The 25,678-nt window shown below is 36.3% G+C and overlaps 2 protein-coding genes across 2 annotated transcripts in view; one reads left to right on the top strand and one right to left on the bottom strand.

Annotated features, from left to right (window-relative positions):
* Positions 1-25,678, bottom strand: part of LOC119816415 (centromere protein P) — a 206,149-nt gene that overhangs the window by 133,256 nt on the left and 47,215 nt on the right. The window lies entirely within an intron of this gene.
* Omd (osteomodulin) lies at positions 9,372-17,809 on the top strand. Its single transcript, XM_038333030.1, has 3 exons — positions 9,372-9,504; positions 15,723-16,693; positions 17,439-17,809. The coding sequence occupies exons 2-3, from the start codon at positions 15,754-15,756 to the stop codon at positions 17,807-17,809; spliced, it is 1,311 nt and encodes a 436-aa protein (XP_038188958.1). The 5' UTR covers positions 9,372-9,504; positions 15,723-15,753.

Below are 25,678 nucleotides of genomic sequence, written 5' to 3'. Positions count from 1 at the left end.
GCTAGAAATTGATCAAAGATGAAAACAGGTGAGTTACTACATATAATTCGGTATACAAAGGAATTCAAGTAAACAAGGAATCTCAATGATATTCTAGCTATACTTCATGCCGATCACTACAAAGTTCACTGAATTCATAAAATACGATTCAAGAAAATAATTTTTTGAGTAAAACAAAAACTTTTTTAAAAAAAGCTTCAGTTTGTTTACTCTTGAGCCAACACATCATTTTTATCATAATTCCTTCATTTTTTTCAATGTGTGTGTAATGTGCACATATGCATATTTGTTTACATGCTTGCAGTTGCACAATATGTAAGAATGCAGATAGAAGCTGAGGTAGTCTTCCTAAATGGCTCTCCACATTATTCACTCGGACAGGTCTTGCTAGTCAGCTACCCAGCTGTTCTAGGGACCCATTTTCACCTTCTGAGCACTGGAATTACAGGGGGTTGCCAAGCACATGTGGCATTTACTTGGGTTCTCCAGTCCTCACACTAGCATGGCAAGAGCTTTACTTGCTGAGCCATTTCTCCAGTCCCTACCCACTTTGAAAGAATTGCCTTAATTTCTATTAATTTCCTATTCCCATGGGCTCTTAAAATAATTCAGCTAACCTAACAATTCTTGTGAATCAATTTTCATGGTGTATAGATAACACTAAACAACAGCTGACATTTGAAGAGTAGTTTCAAACTCTACTAAGTGCTTTATTTGTATTCATTAAATTAGCTACAGAATAATTACATGAGTCAGGTGTGGAAACCGAGGAACAAAAGTTTAAATAACATGGAGAACATGGAATTTGAATCTAGTGTCTTAATCTATATTTTAACTAGGGCAGTATACTATTTTTTTTCTTGGTGTTTTTATATCTCTAGGAATTATCTGCATACTTGTCTAACACAAACCATGTCTTTCTAGTTCCCTTTTTGTGGCTGTTTTCCCAGTACACTTCTTTTGGCCCCTTCTCTGTGTCCTATAACAATTTCATCTGTGTCTATTAAGTTAGTTATTATTAAAACACAAATACACATCTCAGAGTCTGACTTTTCTCATAACTACCTTTGAAAATCAAAATATTATATACCAAGTAATTATAAATTAGTATCATAAACAATTTCCTTCAAATTTATACTGTCTCTCTTGAGTCTCATCTTTCCTCACAGAGGTGTTCATGGCTCTAAGATTCAATAGACATGGACTACTGACTCTCTTGCAGCTCCACAGCCAACCTGGAACTAAGTTCTTCCTTGTCTTCTCACATATATGCCTTCCTTTTTATATCAATCATACCATAATTTGCGGTCTGAAATAGGATGATTCATCTTGCTTATTCAACTCTTCAATAACCCAAACTGATCTGTGTACTATCTGGAATGATCATGTGAGTACTTTTCACCAAAGTTTATAATAGTTTCCATTGAGGACTGAATTATAAAACTTATGCATTTCCCCAATGTCACTAAATTTTTGACTTTTACATATGTTCTTACTTATTATGTATCACCTATGTGCACAGCTGAATAGGAATGGCACCATAGGCGCATATATTTGAAAGTCTGGTCATTAGGGAGTGGCACTACTAGATAGGAAATGGGTGTGGTTTTGTTGGAGGAAGTATGTCACTGGGGGTGGGCTTTAGGGTTTCAAATGCTCAAGCCAGGCCCAGTGTCTAGCTTTCTTCCTGAGGCCTGCTGACCCAGTTCTAGAACTCACAGCTACTTTTCCAGCATCATGTCTGCCTAAATGCTGCCATGTTTCCCACTGTGACGGTAATGGATTAAACCTCTGACTGGTAACCAGCCCCAATTAAACACTTTCTTTCTTTTATAAGAGGTGCTGTGGTCCTGGCATATCTTCAAAGCAACAGAACACTGGTTAAGACAATCTATATTTTCAATTTTGAGTTCCAGATCAAGATTATTTGCTTTTTTTTTTTTTTTTTGGCTTTTCAAGACAGGGTTTCTTTGTAGCTTTGGAGCCTGTCCTGGAACTAGCTCTCGTAGACCAGGTTGGCCTCGAACTCACAGAGATCCACCTGCCTCTGCCTCCTGAGTTTTGGGGTTAAAGGCGTGCGCCTGGCTATTTGCTATTTTTTAAACACACTTCCTGGTTTCTGTGTTTTGGTTAACATTGTGCCTTTCATTAGTCAGAATCTCGGCCTAGCTTCATGAAACATCCTTCTCAGCTCATCTTCCCAATTCGCTCATAAACAGAAGCGAATACTTGCCCCACCCCCAAAACTTCCCAGTATTTTGACTGTGCTTGTTTTCTGTACTTGTACCATAGCCACTTATTTTCCAAAAGAAAACATCTTAGCTGCAAGGACTGTGTTTTGGTCATCTCTCCCCTACTACAAAAGGATAGCATCCTGTTGTGGCTCTGTACATTTCTGGATAAAACTGTTGATAAAACATCTCAAAGCAGAACACGATTCTAGCCTGTGTATCATCTCTTGTTCCAGCAGTTCTCCTCACTCTGTAACTCTGCCGACAAAACACACTTCCTATATGCCTGGATACACTGCTACATCAGTTAGGGCAATGGCATTTTCTCCTAGTGCACTTTTGACTCAGTATTATTGAAGGTACTTATTAATGTTCTATCACTGGTTCTGGATAACTCAGAAACAGCATTCCTTGTCCTATCGTCTCTGACCAAGCTATCCAAAGAAATTATAGATTTCTACTGGTGAAATATAAAATGGTCACTAAAAGCCCAGCTTTGAAATAAACTCGTACAGAGAAGAGGTTGCAGGAAGTCCGAAGAGGCAGAAACAAAAGAATAGTTAAGGTCAATGAGCAAAGGCTTAGGCCACTTGCTGCCTTTGTAGGCAGGAGCAACCCTGAAATAAAGATACTCAGCTTGAATGCCAGGAATGTTGTTTCCTTTTTATTAAGAATTGATAACAGAAGTCAAGTAAATGAAACAATATAATGAAGTTCCATGTACTCATAGTTTTAACAATTCATAACTAATAATTTTATACTCTAATTCCTATTATTTTACTAAATTTGAGAGAAAATTTATGTAGAATATAATTTAATCATTTAAAGGATATAATTTAATGGTCCTCACAATATTTAAAGTTCTGCAACAACAACTATAAATCAATGTTGGAACATTTTTATCATCTCCAACATAACCATGTACCTACTTATATATATATTACTTTCATTATTCCCTGGTAAATCTACATTTCTCTATGGGTTGCCTTAATCTGGACATTTAATATGAGCAGAATAATATGGTGACTGCTTCTTCTACTTAAATTTTTTTGGGGGTTTATCTATGTTGTAGTATGTCAGACATTCACTGTTCTCTATTACCAAGCAATATTTAATTGAAAGTAAACACAACATTTATGCATTCATTGTTGCTGGGCAACTGTGCTGTTGTCAGTTTTTGATTATTATAAAAATACTGTATGAAAGCTGTATACAAATTTCTGAGAGGATTCAGGTTTTTGTATGTCCTCGAGCAGAAGTGCAGTGTCAGTTGCTGTGAGTGCTCTTTTTGAGAAGACACTAGAATGTTTCCCAGGTGGACATGCAACAACTTTATGCTCTCACATTTTTTTATTTTTCTCATTTTACATATCAATCCCAGATCCCTCCCCCTCCCCTCCTCCCATCAGCTCTAATCTACCCTACCACCTCACCCATTTCTCAGAGAAGAAAAGGCTTCCCCTGGAGGGTCAACAAAATTTGGCACATCACTTTGAGGCAGGACTAAAGCCCTCCCTGCTATATCTAGGCTGAGGAAGAGAACATTCCAAGCTATACATGCCTCTGTGACACAGAAACTACTTTTTTCTGCAAGGGAAATACCCAGGAATCCACAAGGATGACCCCCAGCTAAGACCCTAAGCAATCATGGAGAGGATGCCTGAACTGGCCTTCCCCTGTAATCAAATTGATGACTGCCTTAAATGTCATCATAGAAACTTCAACAACTGATGCTCTCATATTATTTACACACCAAGTTGGGTTACATGTAGTTCACTAAATAGAGCAAAGCTGCAAAGTCAAACCTAAGTACGTACAAAGGCAGGTTCAAACTAACACAAAACCTATGGAATGGACCCATATTATTACATATAGCAATATTCAGTCCATTATTTACTTACTGTTGTACTGGGTACACCTAAGGCCTTGTATATTCTAGACAAGTTCTCTACCACTGAAATATATGCCCATTTCCTTTTTAGTATTTTGTTTTGAGACAGTATTTCATCACTAAGTTGCCCATGCTGACCTTGAACTCATTTTTTAGGTAAGCTTGGTTTACAATTATATTTATTATCCACTTGGGATCTGTGTTCTTCTCTGTGTTAAAATTTTGTCTGCTAAGAAATGTTAACAAGGGGCTGGAGAGATTGCTTCAGAGGTTAAGAGTACTGGCTGCTCTTCCAGAGGACCCAGGTTCAATTTCTAGCACCCACAAGATAACTCACAACTATCTGTAAATCCAGTTTCAGGGTAGCCAGCACCTCACATAGACATATATGAGGGCAAAACACCCACCGATGCACATAAAATAAAAATAGTAAAACAGAAATACTGACAAGAGTAGCAAGTAAGAAGTAGATGGGAAAAAACCATGATGTTCAAGCTGTAGTACAGTTGCAGATGTGCAATTTAAGATGGGTATGGGACATAACCTGGGATAGGGACCAAGCTATACACATAGCTTCATAAATGTTAAAGCCCAAGATCCACACCAGCACAGAGTCCATTGAACTTGAGCTTAGTCCCCTGAGTAGCTGGAATTATAGCATGGTTGTCAGCAAGATATACTTAATTTCGTTTTATTATTAAATAGTATTTCACTGTATATATCTTAGTGTACTTATCTGTTATTTGAGTTTTTTTTCTGGGGCTATAATGCTGGGAAGAGAATCCACAGACATGAATGTAAAGCAAGAAAAGTACCACAGAAATATATTCCCAGCCTTGTTTATCGTTTTAATGAAGCAACTACTACAATCATGTTTATGTAAGACTTTTGGAGGAAAATGTAATTATTTCTATACCATATGTACCTGAGAGCAGAACAGCTGACTTATACGATATTTAGTACCAAAAGTTTGCTACAATTGCAACAATTTACATTCCTACCAATAATGTCCAAAGAATTCTTTCCTTCCACAACCTTGTCCATAATTGGTAGTTAGTTCTTTTAATTGTAGCCATTCTACCAGATAATCAGTACAATTTTCTTGTGGTTTTAATTTGCATTTCTCTAATTAAACATTTTTTTTTCATATGTAGACTGGTCAAATTCCTAGTCTTTGGCATACTTGCCTTGAAAATGATTTACAAGAGTGATAAAAACCTGATATGGATCTGGTAAGCACTGTGAATGTGCTGCCCCATTCTGTGGCTTTTATTTATTTAATTTAAAAAATATTATTTATTTATTAACTTATTTTTATTTTATGAATATGAGTTTTTTTGGTCTGAAAGCATGTATATGCAGCACATGCATGCCTTATACAGGAGGAGCCCTGAAGAAGGCAAAAGATCACCTGGAATTGTAGTTACAGACAGTGATTAGCTGCCATGTAGGTCTGGGAATTGAATCCAGGAGCTCTCCGGACCATTTTTTTTAAAACATAAGAATAGTGTTTTTAAAACATCACTAATATACGTTTATTACAAAAACTGAGTTTTCTTATGAAAATTTCACACACGTTCATCATGTAATTAACAGTATTTTATCAACCAAGTTCTTAACTATAATGGTATCCATTGATTGAAAATAAAAACACAACATACTCAAACTTATGGGATGTAATGAAGGCAGTTATAAGAGGCAAGTTCACATAGTAATAATTTAATAAAACTTTTGCCAGCTCTAGAAAACAAAATAACTAGCCAAAAAAGTAAATGAGATGAAATTATCAAACTTAGGCTACAGTCAATGAAACAAAGACAACAAAAAATACAAAGAATGAGAAATGAAGAACTGATTTAACAAGAAGGACAAATTCTTAGCCAAAAGATGGGTAGGGAAGATCTAAATTAATAAAATTAGAGATGAAAAAGAAAGCCTTACAGTAGATATAAACGAAATTCAGAAAATTCTAAGCATATATGTTAAATATCTCCATCAAAATTCCAACACAATTTTTCAAGAAATTGAAAGATCATTTTTCAGTGTCATATGGAAACATAAAAAACAGAATAGCTAAAATAAATATCCTGAATAATAAACGAACTGCTGGAGGCACCACCACTGGTCTTAGTCACTACTCTGCTGCTGTGATGAAACTATGACCCAGGCGACTCTCATGAAAGAGACATCTGATTGGGGCTTGCTTACAGTTTCAGAGATTTAGTCCACTATCATTTTGGCAGAGAGTATGGAGGCACACAGGCAAACATGGTGCTGGAGAAATAGCTAAGAGTTCTACAAATAATCCACAGGCAGCAGGAAGAAAGCCATTGGGCCTGATTTGAGCTTTTGAAACCTCAAAGCCCACACGCAGTAAGACACTTCTTCCACCAAGGCCATACCCATTACAAGGCCATATCTCCTAATCCTTCTCAAGTAGTGCCGCTCTTGATGACTAAGCATTCATATATGAGTCTACAGGGGCCATTCTTATTCAAACCATCACACCATCCCTGATCTCAAATTGTACTACCAAGCTATAGTAACAAAAACATGGTATTGGCATAAAAACAGACATATTTTCAATGGAACAAAACTCAAGACCCAGACATAAATCCATACACCTATGGACACCGGATATTTGATAAGACAGAAATACACACTGAAAAAAGACAACATCTTCAACAAATGGTGCTGTTCAAGTTGGATGGTTGCATGTAGAAGAATGCAAATATTCATATTAATCTCCCTGCACAAAACTCAACTCTAAATCAAAGAACCTTAAATATAAGACCAGATTCTTTGAATCTAACAAAGGAGAAAGTGGGACATAGTCTTGAACTCAATAGCACAGGAGAACACTTTCTGAACAGATACTGTTAACACACACACTAAGAATAACAATGAACAAGATCTCACGAAACGGGAAAAAAATCTTCAGAATGGCAAAGGATATCATCATCCAGACAAAGGAGCAGACTACAGAATGGAAAAACATCTTTACCAACTACATATCTAATAGAGGGTTAATATCTAAAGTACATTTTAAAAAAAACTAAAAAAACTGGACATCAAGAAAACAATTGACCCGATTAAAAAATGGGTCCTATATATGTTTCCTATATAAGAAATACAATGACATCTTGCCTTGCTTGTCAGTCAGAATTTTAGATAAAGGGTGAGTACAACTCAATGTCTGGACTAGTGTCCTTTGCACAAATCAGAGATCAGAGTCCAGTGTTTATAGTGTTAAATGTGAATTTGACTACATAAAAATTCAACAATAACAGAACTGACAGTTTGCCTTTCTCTACCTTATTCATTTTTATCTTTCCCCTTGGTTTATTCTCTGCTGTACTCTATACCACACTCAATAAACTTTTATTTTCTATTTTCTTCTTCTACAACAATAAGATTTTCACTAATGAGTGAAAATTCAGTTTTAAATTACTTTTCACAAAGTGGGTGCTCAACTCTTTTTTAAAAGAGCTGAACAAATAAATAAAACTTATTTTGTCTATTTTATTAATTAAGCTGAATCAGGAGGGCTTTTCCTAGCCAGCACTAATATGTTGTTCAACTTTGAGATGCTGTGTCTGCTTCAATAAAATAATAAGCCGAGCATACAATTTAGATTTTTTAAACAATTAATCTAACTTTGCCCCACAATGGTTATAATTAAGCCACCTAATCAAATCAATGATCATGAACTATTATCTATCCTAACCATTACTTTTTTGTTTGTTTTTCAGGACAGGTTTCTCTATGGAACAGCTCTGGCTATCCTGGAACATGCTTTGTAGACCAGGTTGGCCTTGAATTCACAGAAATCTGCCTGTCTCTGCCTCCCAAATGGTGGCATTAAAAGCATGCGCCACCAGGCCCAGCTTCTACATTTTTTATTTTGTTTGGTATTAATATACTCTAGCTACTTATTGACAAATAGTCTTCCACATAATCCAGAAACAGGAACAATATAATCACTATTTTAAGACCAATCACACAGTTAATAGTTATATTTAAAAATTAAATGGTTGGTTTTAAATTAATCAGTTAAAAGAACTATGAAGGGGACTCAAACAATGTTTGAGAAAAATACACAAATTTGCTCTTTTCCTGAGTGCGAAAGCCCAAGATTTAATAAAAAAGATAATAATAGGAAACATATGGAAAAGATTGGTAACAAAATGGAATCTTGGTCCAAGCGTGGTCTGCCACATTTCACATACCAATGTCTCAAATAATAGACTAGATGTTTACAATATTGCCAAAGCATCTTTGAAATACTGTATACTTTTCTCAAATCTGAAATATAAAAATAAATCCTGGAAGTTCCTTATAAAGTCTAATAGAAAACACTATTTTGAAGAACTAAAAGAAGAACTTCTCAAGCATGAAATAAACTCCTTCCAAAAAACTCAATATTTAACGCCAGGAGACACAGCTAACTCTGTTTAGCTATGAAAACATTAGCACAAAAATTTCTCCTGCAGCAAGCAAGCTCGCTGGCTGGAACTCTTAAGGAGGGTCCCTCAGCAAAAGGAAAGTTTCTAAATCTACAAGACAAAAGAGAAGTTATTGGACAGCAGAAGCTTTTCATTCTATCCCACTGAAAGACAAATGCATTATAAAATTACTCTGTATACTGAGGGAAAAAGCAAATTAGAGATATGGCTTCATAGTATAGCACATTAACTTTCATAGTCAAGGGAATTCATTTCTCTTTTAAAATTTATTAGTAGCCTATTTAAATGGCAAAGTTGTGCCTTTAATCTATGAAACCAATGCAATCTACTGCATTTTCAAAGTAAACTAGATGTGAAATGCTGTTTCCAGTTCTGATTCCTAGCTTCAAAAAGGAAAGCATTGATGTGAATGCAAGCCTCTGTCCACCCAGGGACTGGATACAATTCTGAATTCCACCTTAAATTGCTGAGACACTGGGCTCCAGGTCAGAGTAGACTTTAATCTGAGGAATTCTTTGGCATTAAAATGAAAATAAAAACAGTAATCAGTACATGCTGTTTCATTTAGTCTTGTTTGCCTTTCATATTAGAGGAAATTCTTGCCACACCTCAAACCAAAATTAAGGAGTAAAGAAAGAAGTTAGCCACATAAATCTGACCAAGAGTACAAACATCTTAATTTGAATCCACAAAGTTTTGTATAATGAAAAGAAGTACACAATTTAAATTCAACCCAAGTGTTCCCCAAGCAGATTGTATTTGCTTAAATTGCTACAGTAATTCAAAGGACAGCCCTGTCTGGACTCAGAGTTACTGTGGATTTTTAAAGAAACTCCGTTAGAGAATTTAGGCATTTCTGATTCAGTTAAAGGATTTGCCAATTCATCAATCCCTGAAACTAAAGCAATTTCAACAGGTATGATGATAAAATAATTTTCAACTCTTAAAGAATGTATTCCTACTGTTATAAAAGTATATTATATTTGTTTAATAGTAAATAGCAACTATCATAAAAGCACAATTTGGTGAAGCAAAATATGGTAAAAAAATACATTAAATTTATGATTAGACAAAATGTTCAAGCAAAAAGATCAGTAAGGTGAGTTTAAATTTCTCATTTAAGATTATTCAAAAAACAATATTTGTTTAGATTCTTTTTTAAAAAATAAATTTAGGTCAAATGGAAAGATACTTGGGTTAAAGGAATGAATCTCTTTAGTTTCTTGGGGCTGGTTTACTGTACTTAGCTTTTTTTTTTTTTTAAAAAAAAATAATTTGTTTAACTTTATTTTATGTGCATTGGTGTGAAGGTGTCAGATACCCTGGAACTGGAGTTACAGACAGTTGTTAACTGCTAGGTGGCTATTGGGAACTGAACCTGGGTCCTCTGGAAGAGCAGCCAGTGCTCTTAAGCCCTAAGCCATCTCTCTCCAGCTGTCCTTAGTTTTAAATGACAAAAAACCTGTTAATGCTTTGAGCTATAAATCCAGGTCGTGAGGGTGAGCACAGTTGTAGAGAAGGTGTGCATTGTTCAAAATTTCTCTGCTGGGCAAAATACTGATCTGGAATGTTTTTGTTTTCATTTGTATCATTCTCAAAGAAAAGATATGAACATTTTATCCTATTATTAATGGATACTTAAATTTAAATTAAGATTTAAGTGTATTATGGCTAAAAATAACAGAGACTACTTTTTTTAATAGCAAAAGATTTTACAGAATTAAACAAAGTTGTCTTAGACAAAAAACACATGTACAAATAATTTTTATTTACTGGTTTCTATGGCATATCAATAAAACAATACATCTTTAAAATAGTAAAATACTATGATGCTTTTACCTTTAAGTTTCCAGAACTAAGTAAATTATACCTCAATTCTGTTAGATTAGGACCGACATTGGTTAAAAAACATGAGTGCTTTTCTTCAAGTAAGAGAAATTTTGGATAAATATACTTATTGCCTTATTTGCAAAATTCACATTGTTGGGTAATTTCTTAAAATTTACATAATTTCTCTGCTTTAAATTTTCTTCTTCACTGGCTGTTTTTCTAATAAGACAAAGTAATATAAGTGAGAGATATCACATATTGTTATAGAGAAATAAGTACAAAGGATAATAGCCTCTTTCTCTAATTCTTTTTCTTCTAAACAAACCACAAAGGTGAAATGCCTAGAGAAATCAACATTAACAAAGAGAAGCCTTACTCCCAAGATATAATCTTAATCAAACATACTAAGCAGAGCATTCCACTTTGACTACTTACAACCAGTGCACTGTACTTAGGCTTTGTTAAAAATTAGATTGAGAAATGAGAAGACAGTGTGTCTTCTCATGTGAAGTTCTCTGAGTTATACTATAGGACATAACGCACAAATTATAGAATATGGAAACCAAAGTTACAAACTAAGCTTAGCAAATCAATGGCTAACAAGAGACTCACTGAGTGAAATGAAGTAAAACCATCTCAGGAAAAGTATCACAGGGGACAAGAGAAAGACTAGTAAATGACAGGATTTCAGACTAAAAGTCACTGTACAGGGAAGCCTTCTGAAGCGTTTACAAAGAGACAACAAGAGCAATCTTTTTATCTTTAGAGCCCCTTGTTTGTTATAAGGCTTTTATCCTGACAGGCTGACATGAGGTATCAGATCAGATTATTGCAAGGATATTCTTTGCTTTCAATTTCTCACAACTGCTGAGCAGCAGATTCTAATCCTAAAATGTTGCTAAATTCTAATTCTGAAAGGTTTTTAGCTGATGGCTGCTAATGGTCTTAACACAAGGATAAAGTTCAGATGAAGTGGATGCTCATAAGCAAGCATAAAAGAACTTTAGCCCTTTGTGTTCTGGTCCAGTACCACAGACGAGCTCTGCTTCTCGGCTTTCACTGCATATTTTGGGGAAAGAGCCTCTTAGACTATATCTCTAGTCGCTGTATTGGGAATGAAACAGAATAGCACAAATTGTTTAAAAAGATACTATTATGCTACACTATAGCAAGTAAAATAAAATCTTAAAATTTTGAAGTAAAATGTCACCAACAGGTGAGTGAAATGTATAAGATATTTTTCTAAACCCATTTTTCCTAAAGGGCCAAAGTCTGGTTCAAATGATACCTAAAAAAGACCTCCCTATTTCTCCCAGGAGGGTCAACGCCTGATCCTGCAGCACTAATTATCCCCATTTGGTTATGGTTCATTTTGTAGTGTTGGTCTCCTCTTCTAAATTGTTAGCTTTATAGAGGGGCCCATGTCTTCATTCTCTATTTCTGTGTTCCCTAACAAGCACACTGTCTCACAGCTAGAAAGAGCTTTTTTAAAAAATGTAACCTTGAGTAATCCAATTAAACTAAGTACTAATATTTATAAAGGGTGGCACTAAGCACACACATACAGTATCTAACTGAGTAATAAGAGGAGGGAAATGATTATCCCAAAGCAAGTTCTCAGGGAGGTTCCAGCCTAAAGCAGAGTTGGCTTACTCTGAACATGCCCATTGGGATGAAATCATAACTCATTTACTCATCTCTTCTCAAGTCTCCACTAAGAACATTGCAGTATGAAGATCAAAGTGAAAATATACTTAATTAAATTAGGAATTCATTACCAGAGTGCAAATTTCTTAGGAATTTAGATTCTCAGATTCTGGCTCATTGAACAGTCACCATTTCTAGGCACGTCACACTTCTAGCTTCTTCTACGCTGTTACTCACCTCTTTACTTGGAAGAAGACTTTCTTACTTTGTTCTTATAGAATTCTAAAAGTTCTTCAAAACACAGTAATATACTACGTCCTTCATGAATTACATGATAAAGAATAATTGATGCAATATACTTAGAGTTACTTTAGTTTAAGAAAATCACATATTATTAAAGAGATCAAAGTATTTCAATTTTGGCACTTTCTTATAAATAAAAATAATTATAATGTGCAAGTACAGTTTATTATTTAAACCTCCCTTTTATTTTTCTTAAAAAGCAAGGTTATAATCCAAAAAGAATGATGGGAAATGATGTTTTACAGCCTTGAAAAAAGAAAAAAACCAAAACAAAATAAAAAACAAACAAACAACAACAAACTAGTAGTCTTGGCAAGAGGGAAAGGAGGTGTACTAAGGAACTGCAGCCATGCCATACTTGAGGTTGCAGCCAAGACTGAGAATGAGCCCAGTCAGCCTGGTTTTGTTTTTCCTTCTTCATATTCAGCTGTGTGAGCCAGAATGAGAGTAGGGAAGAAACTGCCAGATGTAAAGAACTCAGAAAATTCAGATACCGTGCAAAGGAGTAATGAGAACAATGAACTCTAGTATCCCAGAGTAGAGGAATTTAGACTGCAGGAAGTATGGCTGGCGGTAGTAAAATCAGTAGCATCAACATACATTAAGCTTCTCTGAAACTCAGGAACTATGTGTAGTTAGAAGTACTACTAAAGATATGGTCAGAGTATACAGGATGTTCAAAATTGAGAATATGACTTCTGATAATTTAGCAGGCTCAAGACATGAGTTTACAGGAAAAACTGAGAAAAATTATGGAAGAAAAAGGAGCAAATGGAGCTCCGTCAGAGAAATGACTGATGTAACTATTTTCTCAGTTACACCAATGCTGAAAAACAGGAGGTATCATTTTTGAGGAATAACTGTAAACAATTTCATTAACACACAGTAATGTTAGGGCATTTACCTGTTCATTCATTCATAAAACCCCTGGAGGAGAAAAAAGTCTCAGGGAAAAAAGATACATTTTTTTCTTTTAATATTTTTTCTAAATAATGTTTATTTCAACTCTAGTTTTTTTTTGTTTTTGTAGGACAGTAGTTTTCAATTTGCCAAGAACTTTTATATGAATATCTCCTGTGATCCTAAGTCAGGAGACTGAGGCAGGAAAAACTGCTTGAACTTTACAAATTGGAGACTAGCCTAGTAACACAGTGAGACCCTGTCTCAAAAAAAAAGAAAGAAAGAAAGAAAAAAAGTGAGATTTTATCTTTTAGCTGACGTAAGTAGCAAGACTAAGACAACACACAACATAAGCAAGCAATCCATGGGGCTGGGAAGATAGACTGTCAGCAAAATTCTTACTTACCTTGCAAGTGGGAAGATCTGAGTCTCAGTCCCATATTAAAAAAATAAATAAATAAACAAGTGTGGTGACACTTGTAACCCTAGCACCTGGGAGGAGAGATGGGAAGTCCCTGTGAATCACTGGCCAGTCAGTCAACATAGTAAGAGACGCCTGTCTTAAAAAATTAAAAGGCAGATGGTGCGAGATGAAGGCATCTGTCTTCTTGATTTCACATGCATGTATACACATGCACAGTAATGTATAATTTAAGTACAATTACAAATTTCACTTTATTCTTTTGAAGACGTGTCTTTACTGTATTATTAGATAGGCCTTCAACTCCTGAGCTCAAATGATCTATTCCTAATAAGGTGGGATTATATGAACGTGTGCAGGCCCTGCAACTGCAATTCTTATTGTATTAATAAAGCAAGAGGCAGAAATGTTAAATGACAGAAATGAAATTCAAGTTTTCACCTCCTTGTTTAAAACATACTCCATCCTTATTCAGGTTTCAACTGAAATAACTTAGTTATCTATGAAGGTGTCACCTCACAATCCAACTCAATACAACATTCTTAAAATTCACTATACAGTCATGTTTAATATCTGTACATCCAGACCTTAGCTCAAAAATATTATTCAAAGCTAGATATAGTGATAATCCCTGTAGTCTCAGGACCTGGGAAGAGGAGACAAGAGGATCATGAGTTTAAGGACAGTTTCACTTAAATAGCAAGCCTGAGGGCTAACCTGAGCTCTATGAGACCCTGTCTCAGGAAGGAGGCAGAGCAAGAAAGTAAAGGGGGGGGGGGGGAGGGAGGAAAAAACTTAGCGAAAAAAGAAAGTCAAGAAGAAAACATGAAAATATTAATCTAATGGGAATGTAAACTTTGCAGGATGTAAATATTGTGTGCACTTGAGCTTTGTTAGAGTTACTCAACAAATTGGCGACTAAATAATTAAGATTTGAGAAACTCTTTCAAGAAGAAAATATGATCTAATGGGAGCTCACCAAGGCCAGCTGGACTGGGACTGAAAAAGCATGGGATAAAACCCGACTCCCTGAACATGGCAGACAATGAGGGCTGCTGAGAAGCCAAGGACAATGGCATTGGATTTTGATCCTACTGCATGTACTGTACTGGCTTTGGTGGGGCCTAGCCTGTTTGGATGCTCACTTTCCTAGACCTGGATGGAGGGGGGAGGACCTCGGACTTCCCACAGGACAGGGAACCCTTACTGCTCTTAGGACTGGGGAGGGAGGAAGAGGGGAGACAGAGGGAATGGGAGGCGGGGAGGAGGCGGAAATTTTTAATAAAAAATTAATTAATAAAAAAGAAGAAAATATGAAGGTGTAGATAGAAAACTCCAAGAAAAACACATGATAGTGTTTTCTAAACAAGTTACCAAATATAAAAGAATGTTCTTTTGAAGAATAAGGAAAGGATTTCAGTAACAGCAGTAGCAGAGAGCAAGACTTTGTTTCAATAAAAATTTTTAATAGGCAAAATTCTTTAACTGTTCACAGAGGCAGCAACCATCACTAACAGACAGAGCGGTTAGAAATAATGCTCAGCATTCACAGTGGAGGGAATACTAAAGTGTAGTCGAGTGACGTCACACTATTATTACAAACCTACCGTCTAGAAAACAAGACAACTGAGATTCTTTTAAAAGTTAATGACTGTATATAGTACTGTGTTTAACACATGTAATCTCAGCACTTGGGAGGCAGAGGATTGCCTGTTATTCAAGGCCAGCTTGGTTTTCATAGAAAGTCAAGTCAGTAAGGGCTATACAGGGAATTTGGTCTAGAAAAAACAATGGTAAACAAATGAAAGATAGTGACTACTTAGTAAAAAGTCCAGAACTGCACACTTCTGACTCCTGTTCATTGCAACATGTGACTCTTAATTTCACTTCATGGGCATTTAAACATTAAATTTTGATGTGAGCTTTGCTAATGCTTCCTGAATATTCTGTTATATATAGATACCAGTATAATAAATCTTAAATGTGTCAATTTATATGAGAATTATTATTAATCATTTTTTTCTTTGTAATAGGACCAAAACCAACCAACCAAACAAACAAACCATGGGCTTTTTAAGTCCAATATATGCCATTTTCTTCTGTTTTGGAGTTAGAGTATATTGCCAATATGAAGCTTACCAATGGGATGAAGAGTATGACCAAGAGCCAAATGAGGGTTATGAGCCAGAATTCCAGTTTCATCAAAATATTGACTATGGAGTGCCCTTTTATCAGAATATTTTAGGCTGTGCTAAGGAATGCTTTTGCCCAACTAACTTTCCAACATCAATGTACTGTGACAATCGTAAACTCAAGACTATTCCCAATATTCCAGTGCACATTCAGCAACTCTACCTTCAGTTCAATGACATCGAGGCTGTGACTGCAGATTCATTCATCAATGCAACCCATCTTAAGGAAATTAACCTCAGCCACAATAAAATTAAATCTCAAAAGATTGATTATGGTGTGTTTGCTAAACTTTCAAATCTACAACAACTTCATCTAGAGCACAACAACTTAAAAGAATTTCCATTTCCTCTTCCTAAATCTCTGGAAAGACTCCTTCTTGGTTATAACGAAATCTCCACACTTCAAACAAATGCCATGGATGGACTGGAAAACCTGACTATGCTTGATCTCTGCTATAATCATCTTTCTGATTCAGTGTTAAAAGAAATGAACCTTTCCAAAATGGAAAAACTGATGCAGCTCAACCTATGTAATAACAGATTAGAATCAATGCCCCCTGGACTGCCTTCCTCACTTATGTACCTATCTTTAGAAAATAATTCAATTTCGTCTATACCAGACAATTATTTTGACAAACTTCCAAAACTTAATGCTCTAAGAATGTCACACAACAAACTGAAAGACATTCCATATGATATATTTAATCTTTCCAACCTTATAGAACTCAACGTTGGACACAATAAATTGAAGCAAGCATTCTACATTCCAAGGAATTTGGAACATCTATACCTACAAAATAATGAAATAGAAAGTATGCAAAATTTTGCCTGCTTCTCCCTCCCTCATGCTGAGATTAAAGACATGCACCAATATGCCTGATGAATTGCATTTTGACTTATTATAAAGAATGAGTTATTAATCATCTATGCTTTATATAGTGCTAAAAAAGGTCTTGGTAGACAGCTAAGGAGATGGCAGATAGTGGCCTGGGAAAAGGGAGTGACATTAATTTTATAGTCTTTTTTTGTTTGTTTGTTTTTCAAGACAGGGTATCTCTGTAGCTTTGGAGCCTATCCTGGAACTAATTCTTGTAGACCAGGCTAACCTCGAACTCACAGAGATCTGTCTGCCTCTGCCTCCTGAGTACTGGGATTAAAGGTGTGCACCACCACCACCACCCAGCCCCTAATTTTACAGTCTTTTCTATTCAACTTTACCACCTTGATTATTAACAAGTAGTATTAGAGAACATCTGAAGACATATGACCCTGGGTAGTATGGCTGGGTTTTTTTTGTTGTTGCTGTTTGCCTTTGCTTCTTTCTTTGTAAGATTGCTTCTAGCAATTATATATTGCCTATTTAAACTTTAAATTCAATGAATTCATATTTATTTTGGTGATATGAAACTCAAGAATTTCATTTCATTTTAATTAATATAAAGATAATTAAATCTAACTCCACTTGTAAGTATTAAGATAAAATTATATCTCATATAACAAAACCCAACATGGAATTGTGACTATATGCAGGATGAATTTTTAACTTGTATTTTTCAGATATCAATGTGACAATGATGTGTCCTTCTACTGACCTACTTCACCATCGCCATTTAACATACCTTCGAGTGGACCAAAATAAGCTGAAAGAACCAATAAGTTCATACGTCTTCTTCTGCTTCCCTCATATACACAGTATTTACTATGGTGAACAAAGGAGCACCGATGGTGAAACGATACAACTAAAGACCCAAGTTTTCAGGAGATATGAAGAGGAGGAGGAGGAGGAGGAGGAGGAGGAGGAGGAGGAGGAGGAGGAGGAGGAAGAAATCCATGATGGTCAGGACAACACTCTCGAGGGACAAGAAGTACCAGAAGAGCACTTTAATTCTCATTATTATGAAATTCAAGAATGGCAGGAAACTATATAGGTATCTATTAAAACTTCATAAAGCCATACTAATTACAAATCTAAACATATACTGCTCAAAATAATATAAATAGAAATATTTGTTAGTATAAGACCAGAATTGCATTTAAGATGTTGGTGACTTAAAGTTTACCAAAAATGATGCAAATCTTAAGAAATATAAGATAGACTGGCAAGTGGAAATAAAACTAAGCTTAAGTGGCTTCATTCTTTAAACTCATTCTTAAAATTAGAAATAGTATCATGTAAAGAACAAGGGCCAGCAAGATGGTTCAATAGATAAAGCATTTACCGCCAAACCTGATTACTTGAGCAGGAGAGACTCAACTCCTGCAGGTTGTCAAGTTTTCCTCTGACCACATGTGTGCCTGCCAATAATAATAATAATAATAATAATAATAATAATAATAATAATAATTTACATAAAACCATCTGAATATGCCACTTCCAATGATGGGATTTTTTCCTAGGGATGATAAACTAAGTATCATTAACAGTGAAGACAAAAGCTGCCCTCTTGACCATAAGAGGATATCTGAGCAAGGGGAAGGATATTAACCTAACAGTAGTGTTTCATACAAGAGAAATCACTTTTACTAACTTTATCTACAGAGTTACTTCCACATTTGTATTTTCTCTTTTTTTCCCCCTTTGGTTTTTTCAAGGCAGGGTTTCTCTGTGTAGTCCTGGAACTTACTCTGTAGATCAGGCTGGCCTAGAACTCCATCTTCCTCTGCCTGCTGAATGCTGGGATTAAAGGGGTGAGCCGCCACTGCATGGCTTATTCTTTTTTTCTTTTATTTATTTTTGGCATACTTGTATTTCTTTCTGTTTTCTTTTTCTTTTTTTTTTTAAGATTTATGTATCATGTATACAGTGTTCTGCCTGCACACTACAAGAGGGCACCTGATCTCATTACAGATGGCTATGAGCTACCATGTGGCTGCTGGGAATTGAACTCAGGACCTCTGAAAGAACAGCCAGTGCGATTAACCCCTGAGTCATCTCTCCAGCCCCACATTTGTATTTCTAATCCCAGTAAGATATGTGTCCCAGGTTCAGTACTCAGAATGGTATTTTTGACTCTCAAAGTCACCATCCTAAGATCTAAGGCATACAACACAGAAATTGTTCTTTTCTCAGAGCACCAGAGCAACCGAATTATCAATTCTGTATCTGCTGTATCTGGATAATTAAAAAAAAATTCCCTCAGTACAATCTATATTTTAGGAGATTTCAACAACTATTCAAAATACTGTATATTATGTTCCATTTCCAGATTGATTAATGTTTTATAGTAATCTGGAAAAAGGCCTCATAGTTACATAAATCCTTGCTAATAACTGCTTTATTCACAGGTTACATTAATGTTGATAAAATAGAGTCTTTACGTATTATTGAACTTTTCTGTTTTCCTGGCACCAAATATACTACAAACATCGATATTAGCCACTATTTATTTACATGCTGTTGAAGTTGACTATAGTTCCTCTGAAATTTGTGGAGCCACAGGTTTCAACATCACCTCTAAAACCTTAAAAGGCACTTGTAATTGAATTTTAAAACATTTCAGGAGGACCAGCGGACCTTAAGGCCTGTGTCACAGGGATGCCTAGCTCATCCCACTAGTACTGGACTCTGGGGCTTCACTCTCTTTGTGCCACAGTTTTTTTTTTTTTTTTTTTGTATTCTCTTTCCTGATCTCCATTTTGAAGTATTTTAAGTCTGATCTATGATGAATATTCTGTTGTAGAACTCTTATCTACCCTAGGTATTAAGGATTCACAGAACTGATAAAAAGGAACAAATGCATGCCAACACAAAGAATCCAAAAACACATGGCAAAAATCCAGACAGTGCGCAATTAACAGATGAGTACACTATAATTTGGAAGTATTCAAACTTCTGAATGCTGAGAAGCCTCTATTGTGTCTTCTGTCTTAGAGTAGGTTGTTAGTATTAACAGAAGAGTTCTCTTGCCCACAGGTGCAAAGCTGACAATGCATAATGAGCACAAACAAAACTCCAACCATTCATTTCATCACCCACATCAAGTTATTTAGTGTAGAAGGCATAGCAGTGAGATCAGGAAAGAAAGCACAAAAAGCAACTGTGGCCCAAAGAGAGTGAAGCCCCAGAGTCCAATACTAGTGGGATGAGCTAGGCATCCCTGTGACACAGGCCTTAAGGTCCGCTGGTTGTCCTGAAATGTTTCAAAACGCAATTACAAATTCAATTATTTATTATGAATGAAAATGTGATACTGTGAGTGTTAAGAGATAAGCAAAATCAGACAATTTTTCTGCTTCCATTTAAAATTAAAAAGATCCACTAAGGAGTGCAAATCAAAACCACAATTAAAACGTTACCCTTTTCTCATTACAATGGCAGCAAACAAAAGACAGACAAATAACAAATATTGGTGAGAAGATAGAAAGATTGGTACCCTCACACACAGCTAATAGAAAATACTGCAGTTTAGAATCAGCATGTCTACTTCTAGGCATATGCCCAAAAGAACTAAACACAGGTTCACACCAAAGTTTGCTCAAGACCATACATAGTAGCATTATTCATGAGTACAAATGAGGAAAATAATAGTTGGGTATGGTGTCCCAAAGTTGTGTAATCCCAGCACTTGGGAGTGAAGGGTGGATGCAGGAAGTTCAGAAGCTCGAGATTCTCCCATATATAGCAAGTTTAAGACTTGTATGAGCTAGACAGTCTCAAAATAGAACTGATGACGGGGTTTCCTTTACAAGTAATAAAATTTTCCAAAATTATTGTGATGATTATTATATAACAACTTGAAAATACTAAAATGATTGAATTTGTACACTTACTTTAAGAAGGTGAATGAATTGAATGGGAATTAGTGCAACAAAGTATTAAAAAAAATCATGCAGCTTGTTCTAACACAAGGTATAAGCAAACAAAATAACAAAAAGTCAGAGATTATAAACCAGGTAACCATGGACACCATAACTAAAAAGGAAAATTTCTCAATTTTGTTATGTCTAGAGGTTATTTCTTCATTTCTTTCTGTGGACAAAATTTTTAAAAAATCTCTAAGTAAATGTAAGTAAATTGTCACAAAATGCCTCATGTTTAAACCTCTGAGGATGTAGGTCTACAATCTTTTTAGTATTATTCAAAAGTGCCACAGTGAACTCAACCAACCTAGGGATTTCCCAGTAAACATAAAGCAAATAAAAAACTAATTGCTTTTCCTCAGAAAGACTCCTATGCATGGCAGTTACCTGCATCAGACACAGAGAATTATCTTGGTGTTTATGGCAGGAACGGAAACCACGAGCATCCGCTCTTCACACTGGATGGTATTTGGTTAAGACTACAAAAAAGGCTAAACAGCTTGTAAGGACTGACAAGTATGCACATCATACCAAAGAACCCAAGATTAGTCAACAAAAATAGACACTGTTGCTTTTAGTAAGAAAATAAAAATAAAGAATCCTTCAGAAAAAAATAACATGCTCACAATAGTACTGTTTGAAAACATCTACCCTGCGTGTATCACCTAAAGCACAGATTTTTAACTTATTCCTCAATTTAGGGACTACTAAGCTAAAATACAGATGCATGCAGATCACATAACACATTTAGCCAGTTCCAGGAGGGAAGAAAGCAGAAAAAAAATTAAACATAAAAAAATCCTCATCTCTTCTTTAAACTTGTTTGTGTTATAAAGAATTCCTCTCTCCCCAAGGGAGGCTGGAACTAAAATCCTGGTTTCCTGACTCAAAATGCATTTTCCATCTAAATCTTGGAAATAAAGTAAAAGAGCAGCTGGAAACAAAATTAGATCATAACATATAAAGCTCCAAGTTTCTGAGATGAATATAAAGACTCTCATGCCTAGTTTAAGTAACTATTTAGTAGACCAAGCACTGGTAGAATTAGCAAGATGTCACGCACACATCTTTCATCACTGTAAGTGCTCAGGCTGTGAATACACTATACAGAGATTTAAACACAAAGATAAAATACCTTAAAAAAAAAGCACTAACGTGTCCTCACACTGCATCATAATCTCCTTCCCCTTTAGTCTATAAGGCACTTACACTATCGTGTCTTTCATGGGAACAAAAGATCTATGTTCACATAAACACATGAGAGTTAAGACAACATGCTTGCTATAAGGTCTGAGTCTAATTTTATTTTTCTTTTTCGAGGCAGGGTTTCTCTGTAGCTTTGAAATCTGTCCTGGGACTCACTCTGTAGACCAGGCTGGCCTTGAACTCACAGAGATCCACCTGCCTCTGCCTTCCAAGGGCTGGGATTAAAGGCTTGTGTTTATTTTTGTTTATACTTATAACATCCGAGTGTCTGCCACATATGTGCAGGTGCCTGAGGTAGTCTAAAGAGGGAATTGGAGTCCCAGGTGGTGGTGATCTGCCCAAGCTGGGTGTTGGGATCCCAATTTAGGTCTTCTGGAAAAGCAGCAAGTGCTCTTAACTGCTAAGCCACCTCTCCAGCTGCCAAACATTTGCTCACCTATCAGTTACAGCGCAAACCTAGGTGATGGCTAGCCTTTAGTTTTTTTAAGGCTTTTATTTGTTTTGTTTTTATTCTAGATACAAACTCTTGTTGTGTAGCCTAGGCTAGCCTAGAATTAAACAAACAAACAAAAAACCTGCCTGGCTTTGCCTCCCAGTGTTGGAATTAAGGACAGGCTCTCCCATAACTGGCCAATGGACTGTGCCTCCTTGGGCTTGGAGAGGTGGGTTGATGGTTAAAAGCACTTGCTACTGTTCCAGATGATCCATGTTCAATTCCCAGCACCCACATGGAAGTTCATGACCTTAACTCCAATTCCAGGGCATCTGACCCTCTCTTCTGGCCTCCTCAGGTATCAAGAATGCAGGTAGTACACAGATAGACATGAAGGCAAAATAGCCATCACATAATCATGGAAGGAAGGAAGGAATGAAACTAAAGAACTTTCCCAAAATCAAGTGAGGTCATACCAAGGGAACCAAAGTTTTAAGAAGTCTCACAAGTATTCTGACTTTAAATCAGTTTCCTATGAAGTCAACTGATGATGTTGAAGATGGAGAATATAACAACCCACTGGATAGGTTATGGTTTCTGTGTACATTTTCTCTCTTCCTCCTTCCCTACCTTGCTTCTTATGCTTAATTTCTTGTTTCCGCACCCCCAGCTTTTTTTTTTTTTCTGATAAAAGGTCTCACTATGAGAACTTTGGAAGGAACTCAAAAAGATCTGCCTGTCTTGGCAAACACACACACACACACACACACACACACACACACGCACGCACGCACGCACGCACGCGCGCACACACGCACGCACGCACACACACACGCACGCACGCACGCACGCACTCATGCACACAGTGTGCCTGGCATCTGTTTTTAAAAGCAGGGTCTCACATAGTTCAGCTGGCTTAGAACTCACCTTGTAGCTGTGAATGACCCTGAAGTCCTGATCTTTTTGCCTCTATTTCACAAGTGCTGGGGTTACAGGTAGCGCCACAATGTATGTTTCATGAATACTCAGGGCTTCTTGAATATTATGTAAACAGTCTATGAACGGAACTACATGCTAACCTGAAAACTCAGCTCCATTCAACACATTTTAATTGCTTACTGCTGAGAAACAATTAGGAGGAAGCACCTGGCTGATGAGGCACCCTTGAAAAAAAAAAAAAAAGCCCCTATAAGGCTCCAAGGGTAGCACAGCAGAGTTACCCAAATGAATGTTCTAGAGTCAATTCTTACTAAAGCATTTGGAAGCTTTCACGTTTAACAGTGAAAATTAAGAAATTTTCTCCCAGAATGTATTTCTTTCTGAAATGGAAAACAACCAGGTTTCAAACAGTTCTACAGGGAACTGTATATAAGAACTTTGACTTTCCTTAAAGAGAGGTTGAACTGAGCCAGGTGGTGGTGGTGCATGCCTTTAATACCAGCACTAGGGAGGCTTGAGGCCACCCTGGTCTACATAGAGCTAGTTACAGGACAGACTCCAAAACTACAGAGAAACCCTGTCTCAAAAAAAATAAATAAATAAATAAAAGAGAGAGGGGGGAAGGAGGAGAGAGAGAAGAGATTGTGCCATTCTCTAATGTTCTGTCTTTGTTTTTGGTGGGACTGGCCACATACAATAGTTTTAGGGGTAGGTTAGCTTGGCCAGAAAGACCATTTACACGACTTAGGATAGGGGGTTTAGGCTATGCAGAACTAGTCACCTGAAGAGTAGATTCAACCACAGGCATACTCTAGACTCTGTTCTAGCATGTCCATGCCTGTTTTTTATGTGGAACTCTGCCCTGGTTAAGCCACAACTACTGGTTGAACTTTCTTCAGTGCGTTCTTACTTCTTTTAGAGAATTGAACCCAGCTCTCCTGTAAGAACAGTAAGTACTCTAAGTACTGAGCCATCTCTAACCTTCATGCTCTATTTTAAATATTTATCCACATTTTGCTTAGGGAAAAAAGAATTGTGACATTAACCATTAAAAGCACCAAAGAATAATAAAAATAAAAGTAATTTGTTTTTTAGACAAGGGCTTGCTATGTAGTCCAGTCTAGCCCTGAACTCTCCTTCCTACTGTCTCTTATTCTCACGTGTGTGATTACAAGAATATGTCCAAGCCGGGCGGTGGTGGCGCACGCCTTTAATCCCAGCACTTGGGAGGCAGAGGCAGGCGGATCTCTGTGAGTTCGAGACCAGCCTGGTCTACAAGAGCTAGCTCCAGGACAGGCTCTAAAGCTGCAGAGAAACCCTGTCTCGAAAAACCAAAAAAAAAGAAAAAAGAAAAAAAAAAAAAACAAGAATATGTCCAGCAAGTTTTTCTTTAGGTTAAGTCTTTTCCTTATTGTTAAATTCATTTTACATATTAACCGCATTTCCCCCCTTCCTCCCACTACCTCCTGCCTCTATCCACTCCTCTGAGAGAGAGCCTTAAGCCTCCCATGAGGAGTCAACAAAATTTGGCATATCAAGTTTAGGCAGGACCAATCCTCTCCCCCCTATATGGAGGCTGAGTACGATATCCCACAATAAAGAATGAGCTCCAAAAAGCCAGTTCATGCACCAGGGATAAATCCTGGTCCCACTGACAAGGGGCCTACAAAAAGACAAAGTTACACAATTGTCACCCACATTCAGAGGGCCTAGGTCGGTCCCTTTAAAGATGCCTGGATCGTATCTACACTATTAATTTATAGTTGTGTTTTTTTAAAAAAACATGGTTTCACTATATAGCTCTTGTTGGCCTGGAACTTGGCAGTGTAGAACAGACTAACAGAGATCTTCCGGTATCTGCCTCCCAAGCACTGGGATTAAAGGTGTGGACCACTAAACTCATCAGTCCCTACTTTATTTTTTCAAAATATATAAAGTTTCATTCAGTAAAAATTTTTGCTATTACAAAATTATAAAATCAAACTTATTTTTAAAAACTATTTCCACACTCCTTTTGTGTTTGTTTGTTTTTTTCAATTCAAAATTAAATATAAAGTTTCATTCCGTAAAAATTTTTGCTATTACAAAATTACAAAATCAAACTTATTTTTAAAACCTATTTCCACACTCCTTTTTTGTTTGTTTTGTTTTTCAATAAGCGTCTTACTATGTAACTCTGGCTATCCTGGACTGTGGAACTTGGTACAAAACACAGAGTACTACTCTCATTGGGTAGACCGGCCAACCTCGAACTCAGATATCTATCCCCCTGCCTCTGCCTCACAAACGCTGGTATTAAAGGTGTAGACCACTATGTCTGGCTATTTTCCCACTCTTATGAACTAAAATAAAGGAATTAAAAACTAAGAGACAAACCTTAAAAATAATTTGGGTTAAAACTTACTTTACATATAAATTT

Source organism: Arvicola amphibius, chromosome 6 (genome assembly GCF_903992535.2).
Source record: "Arvicola amphibius chromosome 6, mArvAmp1.2, whole genome shotgun sequence".
NCBI classification, from domain to species: domain Eukaryota; kingdom Metazoa; phylum Chordata; class Mammalia; order Rodentia; family Cricetidae; genus Arvicola; species Arvicola amphibius.
This window is presented reverse-complemented; position numbering and strand designations above follow the sequence as displayed.

Excerpts from the sequence above, each read along its gene's own strand:
- Omd (XM_038333030.1), top strand. The coding sequence starts at position 15,754 with ATGGGCTTTTTAAGTCCAATATATGCCATTTTCTTCTGTTTTGGAGTT. Across the intron at positions 16,694-17,438 it reads ACAAAATAATGAAATAGAAA|ATATCAATGTGACAATGATG; the intron begins GTATGCAAAATT and ends TGTATTTTTCAG.